The sequence below is a fragment of the Lucilia cuprina genome, chromosome 2 (genome assembly GCF_022045245.1).
Source record: "Lucilia cuprina isolate Lc7/37 chromosome 2, ASM2204524v1, whole genome shotgun sequence".
Taxonomy (NCBI): domain Eukaryota; kingdom Metazoa; phylum Arthropoda; class Insecta; order Diptera; family Calliphoridae; genus Lucilia; species Lucilia cuprina.
Window position 1 is genome coordinate 306,986 of NC_060950.1, and position 22,998 is coordinate 329,983.

The following is a 22,998-nucleotide window of genomic DNA, read 5'->3' on the forward strand; positions in this document are numbered from 1 at the left end:
CTGAATTCAACAACTTAGAAACATCCCGTTTGCGTTCTACTATACGTTTGAAGTTAATAAATATTTGAGATCATTTAATGGCTATTTAAATATGAAATGATTGCTAATATTTCCATGACAAAATATTTGTTTTATTTTTTAATTTAAAATTTTTCGAAAATCCAATTTATTCACATGTTAAATTAAAATTACTACTAATTAAATTAATTTGTTTATACTTAATATAAAAACAGAACCTGTAATATAATAATTATGATATCCGTTTTGTTGTTATTTTTGTAAATGTTTTAAACTTATAAAATATTACCTAGTAATATTTGTTAAACTGTTTTTGTTTTTATTATACATATGTATGTATAAATGAATACATACATGAATATGAGTATGGTTTTGTGTGGGTGTGTGCGGTTTGCGATTCCGATTTTGAGAAACAGAGAAAGATGCTATCAAATAAAGTTGCATGTTGTATCTATAACCCACAAACCTCTAAAATGGCGTATAAAAGTATACGAATTCTGAAAAAGTTTAAAGATTGCTGCTGACGATGAAAGTTGTTTCATCTTGTGACGCTTTTCGGTGCGCAACAATCATTGTTTATTGTTGCAGTTGGAAAGTTAGTTGTAGTCGCTGAGATGATGTTGCTTGCATTGTTTGTGTTATTGTTTTTGGTGGTGATGGTGAAGATGGTATTGTTGTCAAAGATGATTATAGACTTCTGTTTGTATAATTTAGTTCTGTTTGATTTGGCGCTACATTACAAACTAACCTGCTGCATTTTATCGAAATCTAAACATGGCCTGTGCGGTCTTTGTAAACGTTGTGAATTGTGTTGTGTGCGCATGGGTCGGCGTCTGGGCGATATTGCACAATGGAAGAGTTTCGCGGGTGGACTAACCGATCTTACCTCAACATCGAGACCAGTCGTGGAGGCAGGACTGCTGCGCGAACTATTAAAGTGAAAATTATGCTTGGCTTGAGGTTGATAAATGTGATGACTGCTCGTCGAATTGCTCATCTTCATTTTAATAATGCTGCTGGCTGTGCCCTCATCATTTTCGGTGTTTTCCTCCTCGGTGCCCATGACACAAGATGTATCACCATTGTTGCCACCGCTAACACTATTTGCTCCACCGTTTTCATCATTAACACTATTATCACATAACTTAATATTTTCAATACCGCAACGCGCCTCTTGTAAAATAAGTGGCGTAGTCGAGCGATACATGTGGCTACGATTTGGCTTAAAAGCCTCTAAAGGCGGTGATGTGCGAAAGTTGACAGGCGTCAAAATTGGTTCCAAAAAATTTCGTAACTGCAAAAAAGGTTAAATTCAGGTATAATTATAAAGCAATAACGAATTTTAACAATTAACATACATCATCATCTGAACTGTGTGCCAGCGAACGTTTACGATTTTCTACCAATGTTGAACTAGACCTTTTTAAAGCAGCTATTTCACCCTGCAGCTCATCAGGCTCTAGTGACGACGATCCACGTTCTGATATTAGGGATGATGTGCCACGTACTGTCAATACATTGCTGGCAGCAGCTTCTGCAGCTGCTACTGATGAAGGACCGTTTATTACCTCTAGTTCTTCTTCAGAACTATGCTGATCGTACTGGAGGTGGGATTTACACATCATCGCAGAAAATTCTGATGAATAAATTTTATCGGTCGGAGAGTTCGCATCGGTGTAGGAACTAAAACCTGAAAAGTAAAATACTCATGGCTAAGTAGATCCATTTAAAAATTATTTAGTTTTCGGGAAAAAGGGCTTTATGACGTTTTACTATTTCTGAAATAACTTTTAAACAAATAATATGATTTCAAATATGATAGATTGAAAATATATACATCAAATACGAGAAAATCGAACAAAAGCATCGATTCATAAATATGAAAGTTTATTTACATGAAAGCAAAACTTTTCGGCAATGATGGTGGATTTTAATCGTTTTTTTGAGGATATCTCAAAAAGAGAAAAATAGAAGACACCTTTTCTGCGATATCCTTGGCTAAAGGACGTTTTTTGATATCATTATTCTAACGTTTAAACTATAATAATTCTACTAAAATCGCATAAATAGTTTACAAAACATACGATGTTCATTTTAATGCTTGTTGAAAAAAAATTGGAGCTCACGCCAAAAATGAGGGGATTCGATTAAGTAGGCGTTTTCATACAAAACAAACTGACATAAGGCCTCCGTTATATTGTGTATTTATATATATTCACTGCGACCAAAATGATGTATTATGTTGTATTTTAACGTCAAATATAAGACTGTAGAATATTATTCAATTATTTTGGGGCTAAGAGCCAGCGTATCGCCGCCGTAAATGCGTTTATATGGAAGAAAATGGTTCCTTTTGGAGTTTTTTCACATAATGAGTCTTTAAGTATGAATTATTGCACAATTTAATAGTAAAATCGTAATGTATACAAAATGTCTTTCCAAAAAAGATAAAAAACTCTAAATTAAAAAAGTTTTGAGTTCTTCAAATTTAAATTTATTAAAATTTACTTTCAATGATGTTTTATTGCACCATTTAATAGTAAAATCGTAATGTATACAAAATGTCTTTCCAAAAAAGATAAAAAACTCTAAATTAAAAAAGTTTTGAGTTTTTAAAATTTAAATTTATTAAAATTTACTTTCAATGATTTGTATTTAATTCATATGAATTAAATACAATACAATTAATTCCCCAGATAAAATATTTTTTGTATTTAATTCATATGGGAGGTGCCGCTTCCCCCATTGGAAGTCCACCAATTTATTAACCAAAATATTTACATGTATGTTAAAGTTCTTCGTGCAAAAGATTTTAAGTTTTCATTTTAAATAAATATATTGAAACTTATGTGGCTCCGACAAAATTTGAGGACTCTAACTGTTATATTTTCTGAGATATGCTGATTTAATATTTTCATAACATGGAAGGTGCCACGCCCACACGTATTTTGCCAAAGAATAATCTTATGGATGTCAAAGATGTCCGTGCAAAATTTCAGGACTCTAATTGCAACATTTTCCAACATTTACTATGCTCTTAAATTAAACTCGGAACAAATTTAGGGGGACTTTAACCAATGATTGTGTTTTTCAGTTATGGATTTAAATTCAGTTAACTTTGCTAGAATTGCCAACTTTTCAATCAAAAACATAAACAATGAACAGCTGTTTTTTGAAAATAACACTTTTATAAAATTAAAAATTTTGGAAAAATATTTTAACTAAACATTTATAAAAAAAAAAAAAACAAAACAAATCAGAAAATTTCAATTTACTTAAAATATTAATTTTTTATTCTTCCGAAATCATTGTTTTATTGTTTTTGTTAATTGTGTTTTCTCACTTATAACTTAAGTTTAATTGGCCAATAACACTCAATTAAGATAATAAGGAACGATACTGTTGACTGAAAAACACAAAACATTATTAAACTAGTTTTAAACAAAGAATGTGGATTATCTTTATCTTTAGGTATATATAGTGCATAGTTACCTTTGGTGTAAAAATATTTGGTAATTTTAATCCATAGATACTGATTTGAAATACATGTCAACTTATCCCTTTGGTAAAGTTACCTACTAGTAGTGTCCGACCGAACGTTCGGGTACGGGTTCGGAGTTCGGTAAAATGTGAGGTTCGGCCAATGTTCGGTGTTCGGCGAAATTTTGACCGAACGCCGAACTATTTATAAAATGTTTATTTACCTAGTTTCGACTATAAATATTTGATCTCATTTCTAACATTGAAATTTTCTAGGTTCTTATTCTGAAACGATCTAAACATGTCTGTCAGTCAGTCAGTCAGACTGTCAGTCTCTTAAAAGAACGATAGGATCTAAACTATTGTTGCAGTTTGATTTGAATTAAAAATTGACAAAATTGGTTTACATTTGGACATGGACATGGTGTTCCGTACCGAACGAAATTTGGAGTTCGGTCGAACTCTACCTACTAGTTATTTTACACTGTAGATATCTATTCGTGAGAAGGGTATATATAAGTTTGTCATTCCGTTTGTAATTTCTATAATATAATTTTCAGTCCCTATAAAGTATATGTATTCTGGATCCTCCTGGCGACCTACTTTTTTAGAAATGTCGCTAAAACCGACTTGTTTCATAATTTTTTATTTTTAAATAGGAACTTATTAAATTTTAAATTTAGGGTTTTACTTCATATGAAATTAATTATGTCACAATGAAATAAGTCCCCAAATTTGAGGACTTATTTAATTTATTAAGAGATAAAAGTCAACGGAAGCAGATATTGGATGTCAAAGGTTAAAAAAGCAGTTTTTGGTCAAAATCTTGTTTAATATGAGTCGTACGCATTTGTATGTTATAATAATTTCTATAGAGAATTGAATTTCAAACATTTTGGCTAAAGAATATTTTTTTCCGTATCATAAGTTGTTTTCGAGTCCATTATTTTTCATATCACGAAGCAATTTTCGATTCGGGGGAATTTCAAATTTCATACAAACACAAATTGGTTTTCCCCCTTTTATATCTCTCTATGGTTCTAAAACCAATTTCCAATTTTATTGTTTAAACAATTCATCTTAATTTTAACATGAAAATAAATCTGAAAATATGTTTAGAGTATAAATAATTGTTTGTATAAAAAACTTACTAGTTTCCATATCCAACTCTAAATAAAGATGATGTTTAATGTCCACATCTAAGGTATCTCCATCAGATTCTGTACCAGAGTCATTTGATTGGACCTAAAACGTACATAGAACCAAAACAAAATACACAGAAATGTTAATACAATAAACTTAAAAAAAATTGTTCATTCAACTTAAAAAGCTTAAAACCTCACTTATGTAACTATGTATGTGTGCACTAGAGGTAGCCAGAAATATAGATTATGTTTGTTTGGGTCATATTTTGTTCATTCGTGTCCGAAACTAACTGGTACTGAATTAACCTCTTTTCGAGATATATGAATACAACCACATTCCTTTTGAGTTTATTGCGCATTTTCTTCAATGTAATACAAGTGAGAACTTGATAGTCATATAACTATTTTGAGATACAAGACTCAAGACAACAGCTTCCTCATCCACGATTTAAAACTCTTGATTTAATTATATTATGTATTTTTACATGAAATCTTATATACTCTGTAGCAGTAATTTTACATGCATTTTTTATAGCGAATAATAGTAGATAATATTCTCAAAGTACGTAGATATTCTCGTACATTCAGATTATTAAATATTTCAGAGAGTTTGATTTTAAAGATAAAATGACTTCTTTGATGAAATTTTATCACAATGTCTTATGTTATCGTGGAAACTTTTCTTGTTCATTTTATGCATTAACAGCATAAAATATAAAATTAATTAATTTAAATAAAAATTCTATAATACCTACAAATTATTCTACTGTGCGCTTTTAACCATTAGTTGTTAAACTCTGTAGATTTTGGTTTGATTGATCTACAAAATAAAGTTCAAATGGAAAAAAAACTAAAACTAAATTAAAAATCCAATATAAATTAGCAAAGTCAATTATCTACATAATTCTTTGTTACATACATATTATAAAACATTTTTTTCGTTCGGAAAATATAGACGTTCAAGCCATTTTACATGAACACACAGACTGTGACCCTGATGTGATTATACTTTAACGTGAGTGTAAAACCAATATTTATAACGATTGAAAATCTAGATCTCAATTCAATACCCAGCTAAAAAGAACTTCCAAAGAAGCGAAAAAGTGGTAGAATTTTCTCCATGGAAGTGCTGAAAAAGACCTGAAGAAGTGATGATATTAACGCAGACTTGTCAAAGGATGTATGTCCTTTTTATTTGATTCCAAATTCACTACATCTGAAGTCATTCTCAGGAAGTAAATTTTATGTTCTTTTTTTGGATGTTATTAGGAATTTGACTCAAATAATATTAACATAAATAAATAAATTACATGCATTTATCAATAAACTTCAAAATAAAATTGGTTAAAAAAAATCTGATTGAAGTCGGACAAATGTCTGATACCATGTCTGACACTCTTTCAACATTTCGGACGAAAGTGTGATCAAATATGAGGAAGTCTGATAGATGTAGGATAAATGTGTTCGACAATTTGTACAAAAGTCTGAACAAGCAGACTATTTTGTTAAATATCTAAGGAAATTTATATTATTCCCTTAATTGTCTGATGAAGTAACAACAACAATTCTCTTTAGATTATGTGCAGATTTATCGGATATAATTCCTAAGTGATTTTATATTTTTCTTTTGAAAATGTACAGACCAATGCCTTCCACCAATATGCAAGGTAGTCTCTTAATTGTCATAACACTGAAATAGATTATGTGCAGATTTATAGGATATATTCGTAAGTGATGTTATCTTTTACTTTAGAAAATGTACACACCAATGCCTTCCGCCAATGTGCAGAGTAGTCTCATAATTGTCGTAACGCTGAAATTTCCTTTCGACAATGTGCTGACAAGTTTGATGTTAATCTTTTAATCCTTCAGAAAATGTGCAATCTAACAAAGAGTTTTCCAATTATTCTTTAAAATGTCTAAGGGAAATTAAAAAATTCTGATAAAGTATAGAAATTATTTCAGAAAAAATTTTTATTAGGCAAATACATCCACATATACATCTTTTTTCTAATACACAGTGTTATTGCTGCTTGTTTATCAAAGCCTAAAAATTATTCTCTTTTTTTGATAAAAATTTCAAAGGTTGTTTCGGATTTTTTTTGCTGATTTTAAGTAGCGATCTTCTCGAAAGCATGTCGAACAGATTTTTTGAAGATTTGAATACCGCAGAAGTATGGGGTCTTTTAAAAACCAATATTAACAAACATACGTGAAGGGTATACTAATTATACAGTTTTTTCCTTTCAAACTGTAAAGTCCTTTTAAAGGAAGAAACGATCAGAAAATAAAAAACCGAAAATATATAACTGTGTCAAGTATGTAGTTTCCAACGTATGTGTGTATTGTGTATTGCTTATATGTGTAAACAATTTTCCGATTTGTTGTACGGTTTTATTATCTAAAAAGAGGTTTTGGCAATATCGTATCTTCTTCGCAAATCGTTTTTCAGTTTTTTCTGTGTAAGAACATTTAGTGCTTGATCTTATACAAATGTAAGTATTTTTAATAACCTAAAATATTTTATAGTTAGTTAGTTAGTTTGAAAGGAGGATACACATCAAATCCGAAGAAATACACCTAGGCCTCTATCGGGCCTATTGTGCGCTCCTTAACCAGTGTCACAGGTGGGAATCGAACCCACCACCTCCGGTCTACCAGACTAGAACACTAACCTACCGGAGGCCACAAAAAAATATTTTATAAATATTTTTTGTTATTAGCTGAAAATTTTTACAAATTCGACACTTATTTTGACTAAAAGTATTCTAAATTAAATAAAGGGTTTTATTTTGGTTTTGACCCAAGGACAAAGCCAATTGAAAATTGTCAAAATCGGTCCATTATTTCACCTAGCCCCCATACAACTGGACCCCTTGAAAAGGGCTTTTGAGCTTATAATTATGTATAATATAAATGTATCTCGACGAAAGTTCGTACAACTAAGTTTTATACTGTTATTAAGTTTTATACTGCAATTAAATTTAGCACAGACTAATATTATATATATTATATAAACATCATAGAATACAAATCTATCCAGCCGGGATCGGTCCACTTTTGCGCCTCTTTTAGAAAATAAGTTTTTCGTCAATAAATTGCTGAAATAAATCGGAATCAAGGTAATTTTCAAGATAAATGCTTTATTATGAAAAATAAACCACATTTAATATTCTTAACTGGTGTAGGGTTTCATATAGTCGGCCAAGCCTGACTATACTTTCTTACTTGTATTTCAAAAAATTTGTTTTAAAATATTTTCAACGCAAAGTGAAGTGTTTTAAAAATAAGGGGGAAAATACTTTTCCTAAAAATGTTAAAATTTGGGAGCCATTCCGAAAAATTTGAAAATTGTTTTCACTGATACGGAACTGAGAACTCATAATTTTTTTGTTATATGCATTATTAACGAGGTATTTATAAATCAGATTCTTAAATCGCTGTTTCTCAGACACTATATAATGTTTATATACATATGTATTTACTTATTTGTATTAATCTTTCCTTTAAGTAAATGCTGCTGCTGCTGTTGTTGTTTTAATTGTCGCAGCGAAGTAAATTATTGATTGTTAATGATGATTTTCTTTCTGTTGGTGGTGTATATCTGTCCAACAGATTTTAGTGTTATTTTTCAAACCGAAACTTTTTTGCGTTTTTATTTATTGACTAGTTTAAGTTATTCTACACTTTGGTATTTCTATTAATATGTATCGCATACGTACAAATGTAAATATACATAAGTATATGTATATGTTTTAAAGCCAGACACTTCTTTATGTCTATAATATTTTCTGTGTCCGTCCGTCTGTCTAAAAACTAGTATTTTAATGTTTTTTTGTATCTCAGTTGTATTAATTTTTGTATCATACAAATACGTATAAATGTATATATACATTCATTTACTTTGAAAAAGTTTGTCAGTCAATTTAAGACGAGAAAATTTGCAGAAAGTCCAAAATTTTTCCAGCCGGAGTAATAAGTAGCAGCGATGCAATAACGGAACCGAAATAGTAGTAGATGAAACGGCTACGACAATAACTCACTCATACGTACAACAAACTTGAACATCCTCACAGGGATGATTATTAACACTACTAATACGTATGCATGTACTTTATAATTGTAGGAGAAGTGAAACTCAACGACATAAAAAGAACCAACACATAATATGCAAGAAGAAGTCAGGAGCGCGCGGAGTTGCATGCAGTTTCGAAGCCAGTCAAATAGGTGTTAGGAAGCTTGCAAGACTATCACATACATTTAAACATATACAGTGTAAAAATCTGTAGAACATCCAACATACATCTACCAAAACCGGGGCGGCTTTACGAAAACAAACACGAATATCAAACACTACTACTTCGTTTTTATCGTAGTTTTTTACATACATAAACACGCGTATATAAAATGTATGTATATTGTTTCTTCTTGTATTATATATCTATCTACATACATATATAATGTTTCCTTGTTGTTGTATTCCCCGTCCTCTGAGTGCAGCCTCAGATCACCTTTACCGTAAGGTACAGAACTGAAATATCGATTTTTTTACTTGGTAGTCAAATTGTACGTAAAAAATAATACAATATACGCAAATAGAAAGGAAGGAACGTATATGTACAACTGTTAGACATTTTTCGCAAAAAATAACAACATTAAAAATTGTAATGTAATTATTGTTTTTTTTTTTGGTTTATTAATAGCACTATTTCTTTTAATTCAATTTCAGATTCATTGTTTTAAATTATATATTCACTTTTCCGGTTTTAGTTTATATACACACACATTTTCTTAAACCTTTCTTTGCATAAAATCATTTTATTCCATCTAAAGATTTTGCAATTTACAAATTTTCATGAAAAACACACTAAAAATACTACAAATAATTCGGCTGTCACCGGCAAACGTTACACACAAACTAATGGCGCTCTCTATTAAATGTCCTACGCTAACGACCATCTCTGTACATTTGATGTATAGAGTCGAATCGTACTCTATTACTCGTTCTCGTACTTTATCTATAAAAAGTTACGACGACGATGAAATAGCAACAGAGACTAAGTATTAATAAAAAATATATGTATACGTAAAATGAGCGCTATTTTAACCCATTATCCGATTTCCATTAAATATCGGATAGACAGACCAGTAATATTTTAAATATATACAACTTTGTGTTTACGATAAAAAAAATCGAAAAACCATCATACCATTGAAAAGTTATCATAAAACTACTAGTTTTTACCAATTTCCATCTTAAAATTCATAAATGAATTGAAATACAGTTACTGTAGAAATATTAGCACCACTGTGCAACTTGATGTAAATAAATTATAAATGCTCTAAAAATCTAGGTGGTAGATAAGTAGATAAGTCCAATTCACAACTGGACTTGTATTATGTATCGTTTATTAAAATACTTAATTCCGATATCTGATTGTAAACATCAATTGTATTTTCATTTTGTAAGAAGTGAATTTGGAAAGAAGAAAAACATATTTAATATTATTTTTTGTTTTATTTCACTTAAAGGCACTTATTGAAATGTTTACTTTATAAAATTATTCTTCTTCTGTTTTATCTTTTTAAAAATTCAGCACTCACATAAGAATGATAGTTTAATATTGAATACGTAATAAATAAACATATGAAAAACAAATATAAAATTATACGAGCTTTTTTAATGGAAATTAGCAACATTTACACAAGTGTAAACTAATACAAAAATACGCACGATAGGTAGATACAAGATGGTTCTGAATTGGACAATATGTATTTAAATCTATCTATTTAATTTTTATAATTTTAATGAAGATTTTAAAGAGATTAAGTGTATATTGATTTTTTAATTTCGTTTGTAAGGTAGTAGAACTTTAGTAAGAAAAAATAATTTTCACCAATTTGTGTCGATTGACCAGTGGACCGCACAACATATTACAGGGGAAATTTATTCATCAACCACACTGTTCGCATGTTCGGAACTTTAGTAAGAAAAATAAAAAATAATTATATCGATAAAAATCGAAAATCTTGGATTTAAATAGCGACTTTTCGTTAGACACTTAGCCGAGTAGTACAATAAAAAGAAAAAGACTTCAATTTTATTTAAATTGAAACACAACAGAAGATTTGTCTGCAAATAAGTATAAATCCATATATTGGACACGGTACACATTTTACACCGATTTAACAAAAAATTGCATGACAACAAGGTTATTTATAGTATATTAAAATTATTTAGATTGGGCTGTTAAACTGAACCAGTTTTATTAGGACAAATGAGCCCAAAATTGTTTCACTCATACTTAAGGGTTCTCTATCTTCTATTCCACTAATTTGGTAAATATGTTTTCCAAAATAATTTCCAGAAATGCCGTAATATAGTACTTGACTGGAAAATTTTATTTATTGGCCACAACAGCAGAAAGGAAAACATTTTCAAACCCGCAACAGCTCCGAAAAATATATCATTACAATTTAGAAAAATTAATCCTCAAGTAGGACTCGAAGTCGAGCTCAAGGAATATTCAATTAATAAATCTTAGATAAACTTGATTTTTGCTATGAAAATAAACAATTGTTCAATATTTTAAATTTTACTTTTGATTTGCAAAAAATTTTAATGTGTTATTGGAAATTAACTGTGAAAGTGTTATACAATACATCTTTTAAAAGCTGTATAAGTCGCTTTTAAAAACCCAAACGTACATATTAGAACACCCTTTGACTTTTTGCAAACTCGCCTTTACAAAACAAATACCCTTCTCTTATCGACCTTATAGTGCAATGTAAATGCACTTGGTGTGGGTTATACATACATTTTGTGTGTGAACTCACATTTTTCAATACGATTACAAACATTTCCACTGTCCGGTTTTCTGCGCAGTCTCCCTAAAAGTCGGCAACATATATTCGAGAGAAAAAGCGCCAAAAAACAAATAAATAATAACTAAGTTGTTGTTTTGTATTTTATTTTTGTACGTATGTATTTATAACACGCTCGTACGTTCATAGGTACGTATGCATGTATGAATAGGTAAAAGGGCAATTTAATAAGTCCGAATATTCTATTATTGATTCCTGATGCCTTCTTAATAGAAGGTCGAAAAAGTTGTTAAAAATTCTTATATTAAATATTGAGTCCTACTAATACAAATTTATAAATGTGAGTAAAACATAGCATATTTGGTATTAATGTAAAGTCGTGTTATTTAACAAATTCTAATTAGGCAAGTTAGGTGGTATATTTATAGAAATTGAGAACAAGGAGCATGCGTAATGTTTTAGTTAAAATTATTAAAATAAATATGTGCATTTCCACCGAAAAGTCCACCGTGGCTCAAAAACTAAAAGTCATCAAAAATAAAATTTCAACTTCTATTATTATAGAAAAAGAATCAAATTTTATTATATTAAAAACCCCAAAGCTTTTCTTAACCACTATGATGAGAAATCGGAATTAAAAGTTACAATAATATTTCAGGCATATTTTTACACCTTTAGTAGCATTTGCTTTTGATAGTTTTTATTATTTTAAAGGCTAATATTTAAGTGGACTTTTATCGGAAAACATTTGTTGAATTAAAACATACAAATATAAAAAGATAAAGATTCTTAAAAAGCAAATTTTCGGTTTTCTTTCATAGACTTTTAAATGTCACGTTCATCACGTTGAAACAGGATTTATCGCGATAACTTTTTAGTTAGTATTCAGAAGTATTCAAAACTTTGAATATAAATCAAGTTTAGTATATAGAACTCAATGTAAAAGAACAGAAAAATAATTCTAAGCGGGGTTATTTTTTATAGAATTTCAAAGTCTGTCACGTCACGTCACATTACATAAATTTTCTCAAGCGCAACCTTCGAATTGTGAAATATTGTTATTTAAAAAGATGTGATATTTATGCAATTTATTCAATTAGGTGATAGTTATGATTTTCCAATCTATGGACTAATTAATTTGCAATAATATTCGAAATTTCATCATTGGAAATTTTGTCACATCACGTCATGTCACGTCACACATAACGGCTTATACAAAAAAATCTGAAAACTATTTTTTAGTTCTAAAAGCTGAAAAATAATCAATAAATATTCCAAATTACAATAAAAAAGGTTTTATCCAAAAAGCCAGGTGAAACTCGCAGATTTTTACATTTTTGTCAAAAAAGAAATAAGCAACTTCTATTTCTGTCACATCACGTCATGCACTTTAACTACTTATATCTTAGGGCCATTAAGAATTTTTAATTTCTTTTTCCGACCAGTTATAGAGCTATTGAAGTCTTATATAAAAATACAAGAATTTTGAAAAAATATATATGTATGTATATATATGTATGTATGTATGTATGTATGTATGTATATATATATATAATATATATATATATTATATATTATATATATATATATTATATATATATATATATATATATATATATATATATAATATATATATATATATTTATATTTTATATATATATATATATATATTTTTTTTTTTTTTTCATCTCTTTAAAACGTACGACCGTCACGTTTGTCACGATGGAAATGCCCATATGTATATTGAATTTTAACGTCAAATGGAAGTCTGTGAAATAGTATTTAATTATTTTGAGCGGAAGATTCTGCATATTGCCGTCAAAAATTCTTTTTTTTTAGATAAAAAAATAGGTATTAAATTTTCACACCATTTTCTACCGAATTCAAAAATTGTCTATTCAATAAGATTGAAAAAATTTTGTTATTTAAATATTTTAAAAAAGAAAAAATGTTTACATATATAAGATTCATTCATTTACTAATATGATAACGCTTCCTCGGTTTATCCTGTGTTTAAAATGGGAGGCATTATTTTTACAGCACCTTAAAAACTTTATTCTCAAAAAACTCTATTACAAAATTCAGTTAAAAATATTGTGTGTTTGATGAAGGAATGGCTTGATTTAAAGACAAAAAATTAAAAGCTTAAGGGGGTTTTACATTACAATACTTTGTAATAATATCAGAGTTTCATTGTCTTTAGTACAAAATAAAATTTGTTGAAGAATTTTTATTTATGTGTTATGAAACCTACTTTTTTGACTTGTTTTCAATTTCAAAAATAAATAATAGAAACTCAATTCACAAATTAAAATTCAAAAGAAAACTATAAATAAATTGTATATTTTTAATGAAATAGATTTTAAAAATTTTCTAAAAGCTTATACATTTCAAACTACAAAATGTTTTAGTTTTCAAATAATACTTTGTATTAATACAAAATTAAATAATGTAAAGCACCTTTTAATTACACTTCATTAAACAAAATAAACAATATACATAATATCGACAATATAAACTCTTAATTAATGTCTACTCAATATCAAAAGGAATGACCGATAACACATTCTATCATCACCAGTTTAAAGTCCTTACAGACTAGAGGTATTGTTAGCACCTCTTTTCAATTTAAATAAAATTTTGATACTATCGCCTTCCGAACGCATTGCCTAACTCTATCTAACAATTCAGGGAGAATTCTAAAATGATGTTGATATATTTTCTTCATTAGATATACATAATTATATTTATATATATGAAAATTCTAGTAATTTTGTCAAATTTAATTAAAAAATTTGAATGTTATTTAACTTTTTAGACTGTCTACTTATAACAAGAAATGTTGTCATTCTATCGGCGCTTATAAAAAGGACAAATCTGGCAGGTTGCACACACCTTTTATAAATAAAATAATAAGACTCAAATACGTAAATTCTTTTGTCTCTACTATTCTGTATGCACAAGTCCTCTTAAAAGTAAGCTTTCCCCAATCTCACATCCAGTGTTACCATTTTATATTTCTATGTGTACATGTGAATTCCATAATAATTTTGGTTTCTGAAATTACTTATTTCACCCTGTAACAAATATTTCACACATAGAAAATTTAATATGCATGCGAAATTATATTTGATATGCATGCGAAACATGGGGGCGAGGCGAAATAATGGACCAATTTTAACCTTTTTCAATAGCGTTCGTCCTTGGACCAAAAGAAGAGTATGTGCCAAATTTCAACAAATTATCTTCAAACATCAGCACTAACCCATAACCCTACTATAGTGGTGTGGGTAAAAATTTCTGTAATTTTCAAAACAAAAACTCCTTTTTTGTGAACAAATTTCCTTTAAGCTTCAATTTCTTTTTTAATCCTGTGCCAGTGTTCTGTAACTTTCGAGTCGTGGAAAAAAGTATTGAAATACAGTACGGGCTCGATTTGCGTAACCGAAAGAAAATCGGGGTTGTTGCAATTTGCGAAATGTTGCAATGACCGACCACTAAAATCCCATACAATTTTATAAAAAGAAGTAATTAATTGATGTTAAAGTAATTAATTGATTTATTTCTCAGCACAGAGTTAATACTAATGGTATGCTATTTCCTGTATACATCGATTTTTTCATGTGTGAAAACGTCTTTTGCACGTTGTTTTAAGATATACATATACTTTTTCGAAAGCAAAGTTTAGAATTAATTACTTAAAATCCCATACAGAGTTTTTTGCCTGGACTTTATTTTCCATACAATTGTCTAAAACACTATAGCTCAGTTTATAGTCTAATATATAGTCTAGTCTATAATCTACTTTATAATTTATTTTCAAACTTAGTGTGAGTGTTGAGTAATTATTAAAATCCATCGTATTAATAAGTCCTTAGATACGATACCACATAACTAGACAATGGGCAAAATTAATCTTGGTAATTTTTTTATTAAATTTTTGAGCTGTTGCAACACTGCTCACTCATATCATGCAGTGCTCTCCCGAAAAAACATGCGCTTTACAAAATACTTTAAAAATAAAATAGCAAGGATAAAAACTAAGCATACACGCGTGGGTGTGCAGTACACCGCCGGACGTAATGCATACTATTACACCATGTAACAAATTTTAAAAAATATTCATACACATGATGAAATTCATGAATACATATGAATGTGCGGGAATCTATATCAGGTCAGGGTTCCCTTTAAATGTGCTTTTAATTTTCTAAGGATATTTAAATGATGTTACAGGGGTTGTGAGAAGGGTTCTAAACTTTTAAATTGAAGATCATTATATGAAGACAAATATTGTTTAAATTTAGTTATAGCTAAATTAATAATATTTTATTTCAAATGTACTCATTTTTAAAAGGATACAATTTTCGAAAGAAAAATGTTACCGGTTTGTATCATTAATTATTCGCAATTGCAGAGATTCTTAACTTTTATTCAATACACATATTGTGGACAACACATAGATTTTGTTGCAAAAAACGAAATTGGTAAAGAAATGTTAAAATAAAAAATAATGCTTTTTGTTTAAATTTAGGTCGACGATGCGGGCTAGTTATAGCTAAATTAATAATATTTTATTTCAAATGTACTCATTTTTAAAAGGATACAATTTTCGAAAGAAAAATGTTACCGGTTTGTATCATTAATTATTCGCAATTGCAGAGATTCTTAACTTTTATTCAATACACATATTGTGGACATACATATAGATTTTGTTGCAAAAAACGAAATTGGTAAAGAAATGTTAAAATAAAAAATAATGCTTTTTGCTTAGGTGGTGCAAAAATAAAAATTCTAACATTAACCCTTTATATGTAATGCTACTTAAAATTTTCTACTTTTAAGTAAGAACATTTGACATTATACTATTTATAGTGTATAGAACATTAAATCGGTGGAGATTTATTAAATTCGAAATTCACAATCGAAAATCATTAACATCATAACTCCTGAACGGATTATAATAAATAAAAAAGTTTCACACTATATTTTAAGGTTTTATAAAAAAAAATTATATTTTTTTCTTCCTTATTTGCATTTCATGTAAAACTTGGATTTTAACAAAATATTTACCCCAATATCATTCTAGATCCAAAAACTTTCATAAAAGCTATAATATTACAATTTCAAAACAAGCATAAATGTATAGTTAGGCATGGTAAACAATCTGATACCCTACACCAGTTAGTATCTTTAAAATGTTTATTATTTTTTAATAATAAAGAATTTAATTAATTTTTTACCTTAATTCTAGAAAATCTTTATTTATTATTGACAAAACAGAGATTAAATGTATAGTTTTAAACGTATATTGTCCGCTTTATGTCTAAAGATTTTTTCTCTTTTTTCGAACGTTGTTATCGAATTAAATCAGTGTAGCTCATTCTCAAGATTCTACTAAACTGCATTGTATGCAAAACTATTATACTACATATGGTAAATTGAATTTTCAGGCCACGCTAATGAAAAAAATGTATCCATGTTAATAATTAGTTAATAAATTGTAATATTGGCTTCTGAATTTCTTATGTGACAAAAATCGATTTTTAAAACAATAAAAATACGCTGTTTTTCAATTTCTGGGAAATAGCGTATTCATGTTTATTTACATTATATTTTAGTGCAAATCGCAATTTAACATCAAATTGTTAAAATTTTCAAAATTTTACATTACAACTATAAATTTGTTTATCTTTTGCTTTATCCACCTGGATTATACTTAAAAAAAAAAAAAAAAATTTGGAAAATTATTATTTACATAGTTCCATAATGTCTTCAAAATAGATTATAGCTCTTGGGCTATAAGGGATTAAATCATGTTTTGGGATAAACGTTGATTTCAAAAAAATAAAATTTTGTGCAATGTACACTAAAAAGGTATATGCAAACGATCAGCTGATAATTTTTTGTTTTTTTATTTGAATACCTTTTCTGCCTGAATTTGTTTTGTTTATTTGAAATCATTGTAACAAAATAATTTTTGAATAATAAAAAAATTTGTTTGCACAAAAATACATTTCAACCATCTTCCTCATTGCGCCTTTTGTTGGGTCCGATGTCTTTAGCCAAACTTTATCTGTTTATAACAGAACTTTAATGACACTAATCAGATCATTCAAGATATCATTCCGTTGCCAAGGCCGTTGTCGTTAGTCAAACTTTGGTAGCCACAGCACAGCTCTATTGGCACAAATTAGACCAATTTAGATATCAACAATCTTTAGTATTGCGCCCGTTGCCAGGTCCACTTTAGCCAAATTGAGTGGCACAAATCAGATATCAAAATTCTCGCTTTTAGGGCTCATTGCCAGGTCCTCTGTTACATTTTCCAATAGGATCCATATACACAGATTGATATAAGTATATAAACATGCATATCCCTAAAAATTCCATTTAAAATCACTTCATATTTTTTGAAATTGAATTAAGAATTTACTTACATTGAGCTTACAAAAGTACAAAAAAAAAATACATGTTGATTTTGTATTGTTGTAGTGATGCATATACCTGTTTAGTGTACCCTGATTTTGTATAGATTAAAGTACGAACATCAACATTTCATATTATTCCTTTGCATGACATATAAGAAAAATTAGTTAAACCTTTACCAAACATTTAAATGCTGTTGTTTGGAATTTGACAATTATGAAGTACTAAGTACGAAAAAATTTATTTTTCCTTAATCAGCTCAAAACTAGGTAATTTTCAGGCCCATTTCACAAAAATTCGAGTTATTTTTAAAATAGAGGGATGTTTCTTTCTCTCTATTGTACATTCATTCATACATATGCATGTAAATTTGCTTAATACAATATTTAAATTTGTCACCACCACCAATTTCGAAAGAGTTAAATTATAGAATTTAGCGGACAGTAATCGATTTTTGAAATGCTTTGATAGGCGAATTAAATGATATATTTAAGTATTAATTAGTTGGGACAAAAGACTTTAAAAAATTCTATGTTCCATGTGATCTTAAATTTACTTCTTTTGTTTCAAAGGTGTCCTTTTATTTTAATGGAGTGAATACATATAGTTTGAATATTAGTCTGTCTGACTATTCATGTCTGCACTTTACCATGAGCATTTCTTACAAAATACTTGTGTGAACGTGTGTGTATTTTTTTTTTTTTTGTGGTACTTACGTTATAATATATTACTTCCGCTTTATTACATTAACGTGTTATGACGATTTTCGTTGTTGCACATCTTTAGATTATAACATATCGATGCACTTGATTTTTTTATTAGTTTAGATTTGTTTCTTTTCACTGGCTTATGTACTCACGTGTAGTGCAATGTGTTTTAAATGGTTTTATACAAAATTTTTAATGTAACATATAATGATTTAGACCGTGTTTGTAAAATTGTATCTTCAATATTTAAAAAAAATATAAACGAATCACACTTTAATTTTATTGTTAGTATTTTTTTGTTTAATTTTGCTTATACGTAATAATGCATTTTTTCATTTGCTTCTTATTCAGACATCTTCATCTTTTAATCATAACAATCGGACCAACCTAATACATTTAAAACGAGTATTATTATTACATTGTTTAAACCACAAAAAACAAGTAGCATGATTATTTTTTAAGCATTTTTTATAATTTGTATGTGTAATAAGTAAGAAAAAATTGATGTTGGAAAAAAGAAATATAATAAAATACAATATTTAATGGTTGGTGACTGACGACTGCACTCAACGAAACACTTTACAAAACCGCTCTGGAATCAGCGTCAAACACAAAAACCAAATACTCTAACATGTAGCAGGAACCAATACGACAGAGAGACATTGTTAATATGTTTGTGTCATATACATACTTATGTAAATACATTTATATGTACTATAAAATATAAAAAACAGAATATTTTTTTAAACAAACAAGAACCACAACAAAATTCTAATATATATGTATGTATACATATAGCAATTGTAAAGATGAATGAGCAGCCAGAGAGCATTTAAAAGCTCTCAAATGCATACGACAAGTACATACTCATCGTATTAAAAGAAATTTAGAAATAATGTGAAGAAAGATTGAAATACATAAACCGAGAGTCATAAACAAGGGAGCGAAAAATGAGATGTATCTGAGGAATGTCATCTAATAGAAAATATCTCGGAGTAATAAATGTACGAATACAATCAGGGATGGTAAATTCAGTACATTTTATAGTACATTATTGCTACTACATACCTGAATACTTTTACGAGCCCTTTTAATTAATGTTTCATAATGATTTTTATATATATATATAGAAAATAATAAGTCCTCCACCACTTTTCTTAGATTATAAATATTAAAAAAACTTTAATTTTTCATTAATTTTGAATTTCGAACTGATTTCGAAACAAAAATACAATCACAGATTCTAATCTAATACAAATTCTTTCTACATACATATGTATGTACATATATTAATTTTGCAAAAAAAAAATATTTTTTTTATTATAAAATTTCTAAACTATGAATGATATAAGTGATCGTGTAACTTTTAATTCAAGTATGCACCAAAATTTTTGGATACACTTGGTGTACAAAAGTTTTGACAAAAAAGTCAGTAGCATACAATTTTTCATCCCTGATAATCATACTAGATGAAAAAGTGTATCTCAGAAAAGTATGTAAGATTCCGTCTCTGAACAATAATACAATCTTGATGAAGTGAAGTAGATAGATGAATAGATAGATAGATAGATAGATAGATAGATAGATAGATAGATAGACATACGAATTTTTGTATTTAATCCATATAAGAGGTGCCAGAACCCCCGGTTTCTAGTCCGCCCACTTTTTGTCCTAAATAAACATATTGACACAAAAGTGGCTTTGACAAAATTAGGGGACTCTAGATATAAAATTTTATAATATATTCTGATTTAATATTTTCTGACTGTTGTAGAGATATGAGACTTTTAAAACTAACTTGGTATGTGGGTGTGGCACCTCGCCTACTTGAAATTCTAAAACCAAAAATAGTCTATATTTTACTTTTAGACATTGTGAAAATTTCAAAAAATTTTAAAGCAAGTATTTTTACTAACAATTTGGATTTTTTAATTAAATGTAAAAAACGGCGATTTGGGAAAAGTGGTCTTTACGCCCTTATTCGCATCCATGCTTTAATTTCATATCTAATATTTTGTACAAATTTATTAAGAACTCTAGAAATGAATTCCCGCAATTTTCAGAAAAAGGTTTACGGTGCTTTACGAAAAAACCTTACCTAGCCCCATATAAATCCTAATACAAAAAGGCTGTTTTTATACCCTACAACAATATAGTGGATAGAATATTATGCACTCAATACACGCATCTTAAACTATACCAGTCAATTCAGAATCACTTTTTGATTCTGAATTGTCTGTGCAATACTTGTTTTATTTTTCTGAAAAAAAAAAGAAATTATTTGTTTTAAATTAAAAAAAAAATTGGTCAACTAACGAGTTTTGATCATTATGAAAATCGGCCGTGTCATTTAGACTTGTTTAAAACCAACGTTTAGTAGTTCTGAAAAAAAGAAATTCTTTGTTTTAAATTAAAAAAAAATGGTCAACTAACGAGTTTTGATCATTATGAAAATAGACCGTGTCATTTAGACTTGTTTAAAACCAACGTTTGCCGATTTTTGTTGAGATACTGTAACATTTAACATAATTAACTATGAGTCCTATTCAGGGTTTTATTTGTATAGGGGCATGGCGAAATAAACTCATTATGTTAAAAAAATATTGTTCATTACTCTTTCAAAATTTAAATTTTCCATGCCAGTTATAACGGTCCTTGGTGAAAAAGAACTAGATTTTCGTCCCTCAAGTAAAATTTCATAACATATTTTCCTTTTTTATAACGAACTTTAAATTATATGTTGACATCATAAGAGAATATTAAGTATTGTTTGAAAAAGATCAATGGCTGTATTTTGTAAAGAATAAGAAATAAATTATAATTTATAACCGTTTTTTCAGGATTTTTGCATGTGGTGATGTGAAGAACCCATCAAAAACTTTTATTGAAAAGTAGGTTATAAGTTGAAAGGCTAAAAAAGACACTTTTCACTACATATTCATAAATATTTTGTGAAAAGTTGAAAAAGTGAATTAAAAGTGGTTTTAAAGTAGTTTAAAAGTGTTATAAATTGTATAACATATAGTAATATAATTAAATCCTTAATATTTTCAACTTAAAAGTAATATTTTTTATGTATGTTTTGTTCACATTGTTGTTAAAGGAAATTTTGTTAAATTTTATTTTGACACATTTTTCAATTATTCCAAAAACAAAATACATGTGTTTGTTGTAGATGTTGTTGTACGACAAGAGATGTCGCTACTTTATTAATTTACTTTGCTATGGTGAAGGATATTTATGATTCGGCAAAGTCGAGTATTGAAGTCTTATTATTTTTATTTTTGTTACTTTTTGAAATTTTGGATAAAAAATTTTGTAGCTGTGGCAACACTAACTTGTTGGTACATAAAAATAAGAAATAATGAAAAAACAATTAGAAAAAACGATGTTGACGTTTTTGTTGTATGTTTCGTTAAATATTTGACTTTATTTTCTCAGCAATATTCAACTAGGTAGGTACCTATATATATTTAATTTTTTGTTTTTTTTTTTACTACTTGCAACAATTCACTACATTAAATTTAGATTTTTGTTTTTCTTATAAAGCAAATACAAAATTTATAGGCACCTACTTTGTTCATACGTGTGAACGTGCTTACATTGTACGCAATGTTTGTTTTCATGTATGTCATGACGGTATGCTAAATTTATTTTGTTGCCATATTTATTTTCCTAAAATTTGCACTTACTCTTTTGTTTTACTTTCCATTTAATTTGTTTTTTATTATTTTAAATTTATTCTGAACTTTAATTAATTATTTGGTTTTTCACTTTAGTAGTAAATTTATCGTTTTTTAATTTAAAATCACATTACTTCTATTTTTAATATACTACTACATAAAACACACATTTACTATTTGTAGTATTGTGATCTTTCCTAATAAACAGTCTCTGTACCCAAAAATATTACTACAACCATTTCAGTTGTTATCCAACCGCACACTGACTGGAGAATTTCGTTGTGTATTGTTGTTGTTTGATTGTTCATATTTTGTTTGAATGCAATTTTTCTTTTCGTTCAGTATTTTCCCTGCCAGCAACTTAACTAACTCTAAATGCATTTATGGTCAAGTTTGTCATTATCAGGGAAAACAAAATATGCAAATGCATGTTTTTTTTGGTGCGTCGTATGGACTCATGGATAAGATATTTACACGTTTCAGACCAATTTGAGAATTTTGGCATCGATTTGTTAGAGCATATTTTTGCATATTTTACCCATAAGAGCATAATTTTGCATGATTTGACTTTTTAGCATATTTAAGGCATATTTTCGAGTTTTTAGAGCATATTTTACTCTTTTAGTGCATATTTTGATGTTTTCGCTTTTTTCGTTTTTATACATTTTTAATTTTCTTTTCAAAACTTTATTTAAAAAAAAATAAAATTCT

The 22,998-nt window shown here is 28.3% G+C and overlaps 1 protein-coding gene across 8 annotated transcripts; it reads right to left on the minus strand.

Annotated features, from left to right (window-relative positions):
* Window positions 1-650: 650 nt before the first annotated feature.
* On the minus strand, window positions 651-22,558 carry LOC111689280. 8 transcript variants are annotated; one of them, XM_023451760.2, is made up of 4 exons: window positions 22,297-22,558; window positions 4,650-4,743; window positions 1,377-1,708; window positions 651-1,312 (listed from the first exon to the last, which is right to left on the minus strand). In XM_023451760.2, the coding sequence occupies exons 2-4, from the start codon at window positions 4,657-4,659 to the stop codon at window positions 755-757; spliced, it is 900 nt and encodes a 299-aa protein (XP_023307528.2). In that variant the 5' UTR covers window positions 4,660-4,743; window positions 22,297-22,558; the 3' UTR covers window positions 651-754. The 8 variants fall into 8 exon arrangements, with proteins under 8 accessions (XP_023307528.2, XP_023307522.2, XP_046809685.1 ...); XM_023451754.2 differs by lacking the exon at window positions 22,297-22,558 and adding an exon at window positions 18,614-19,178; XM_046953729.1 differs by lacking the exon at window positions 22,297-22,558 and adding an exon at window positions 9,429-9,492.
* Between the last annotated feature and the right edge of the window lie 440 nt (window positions 22,559-22,998).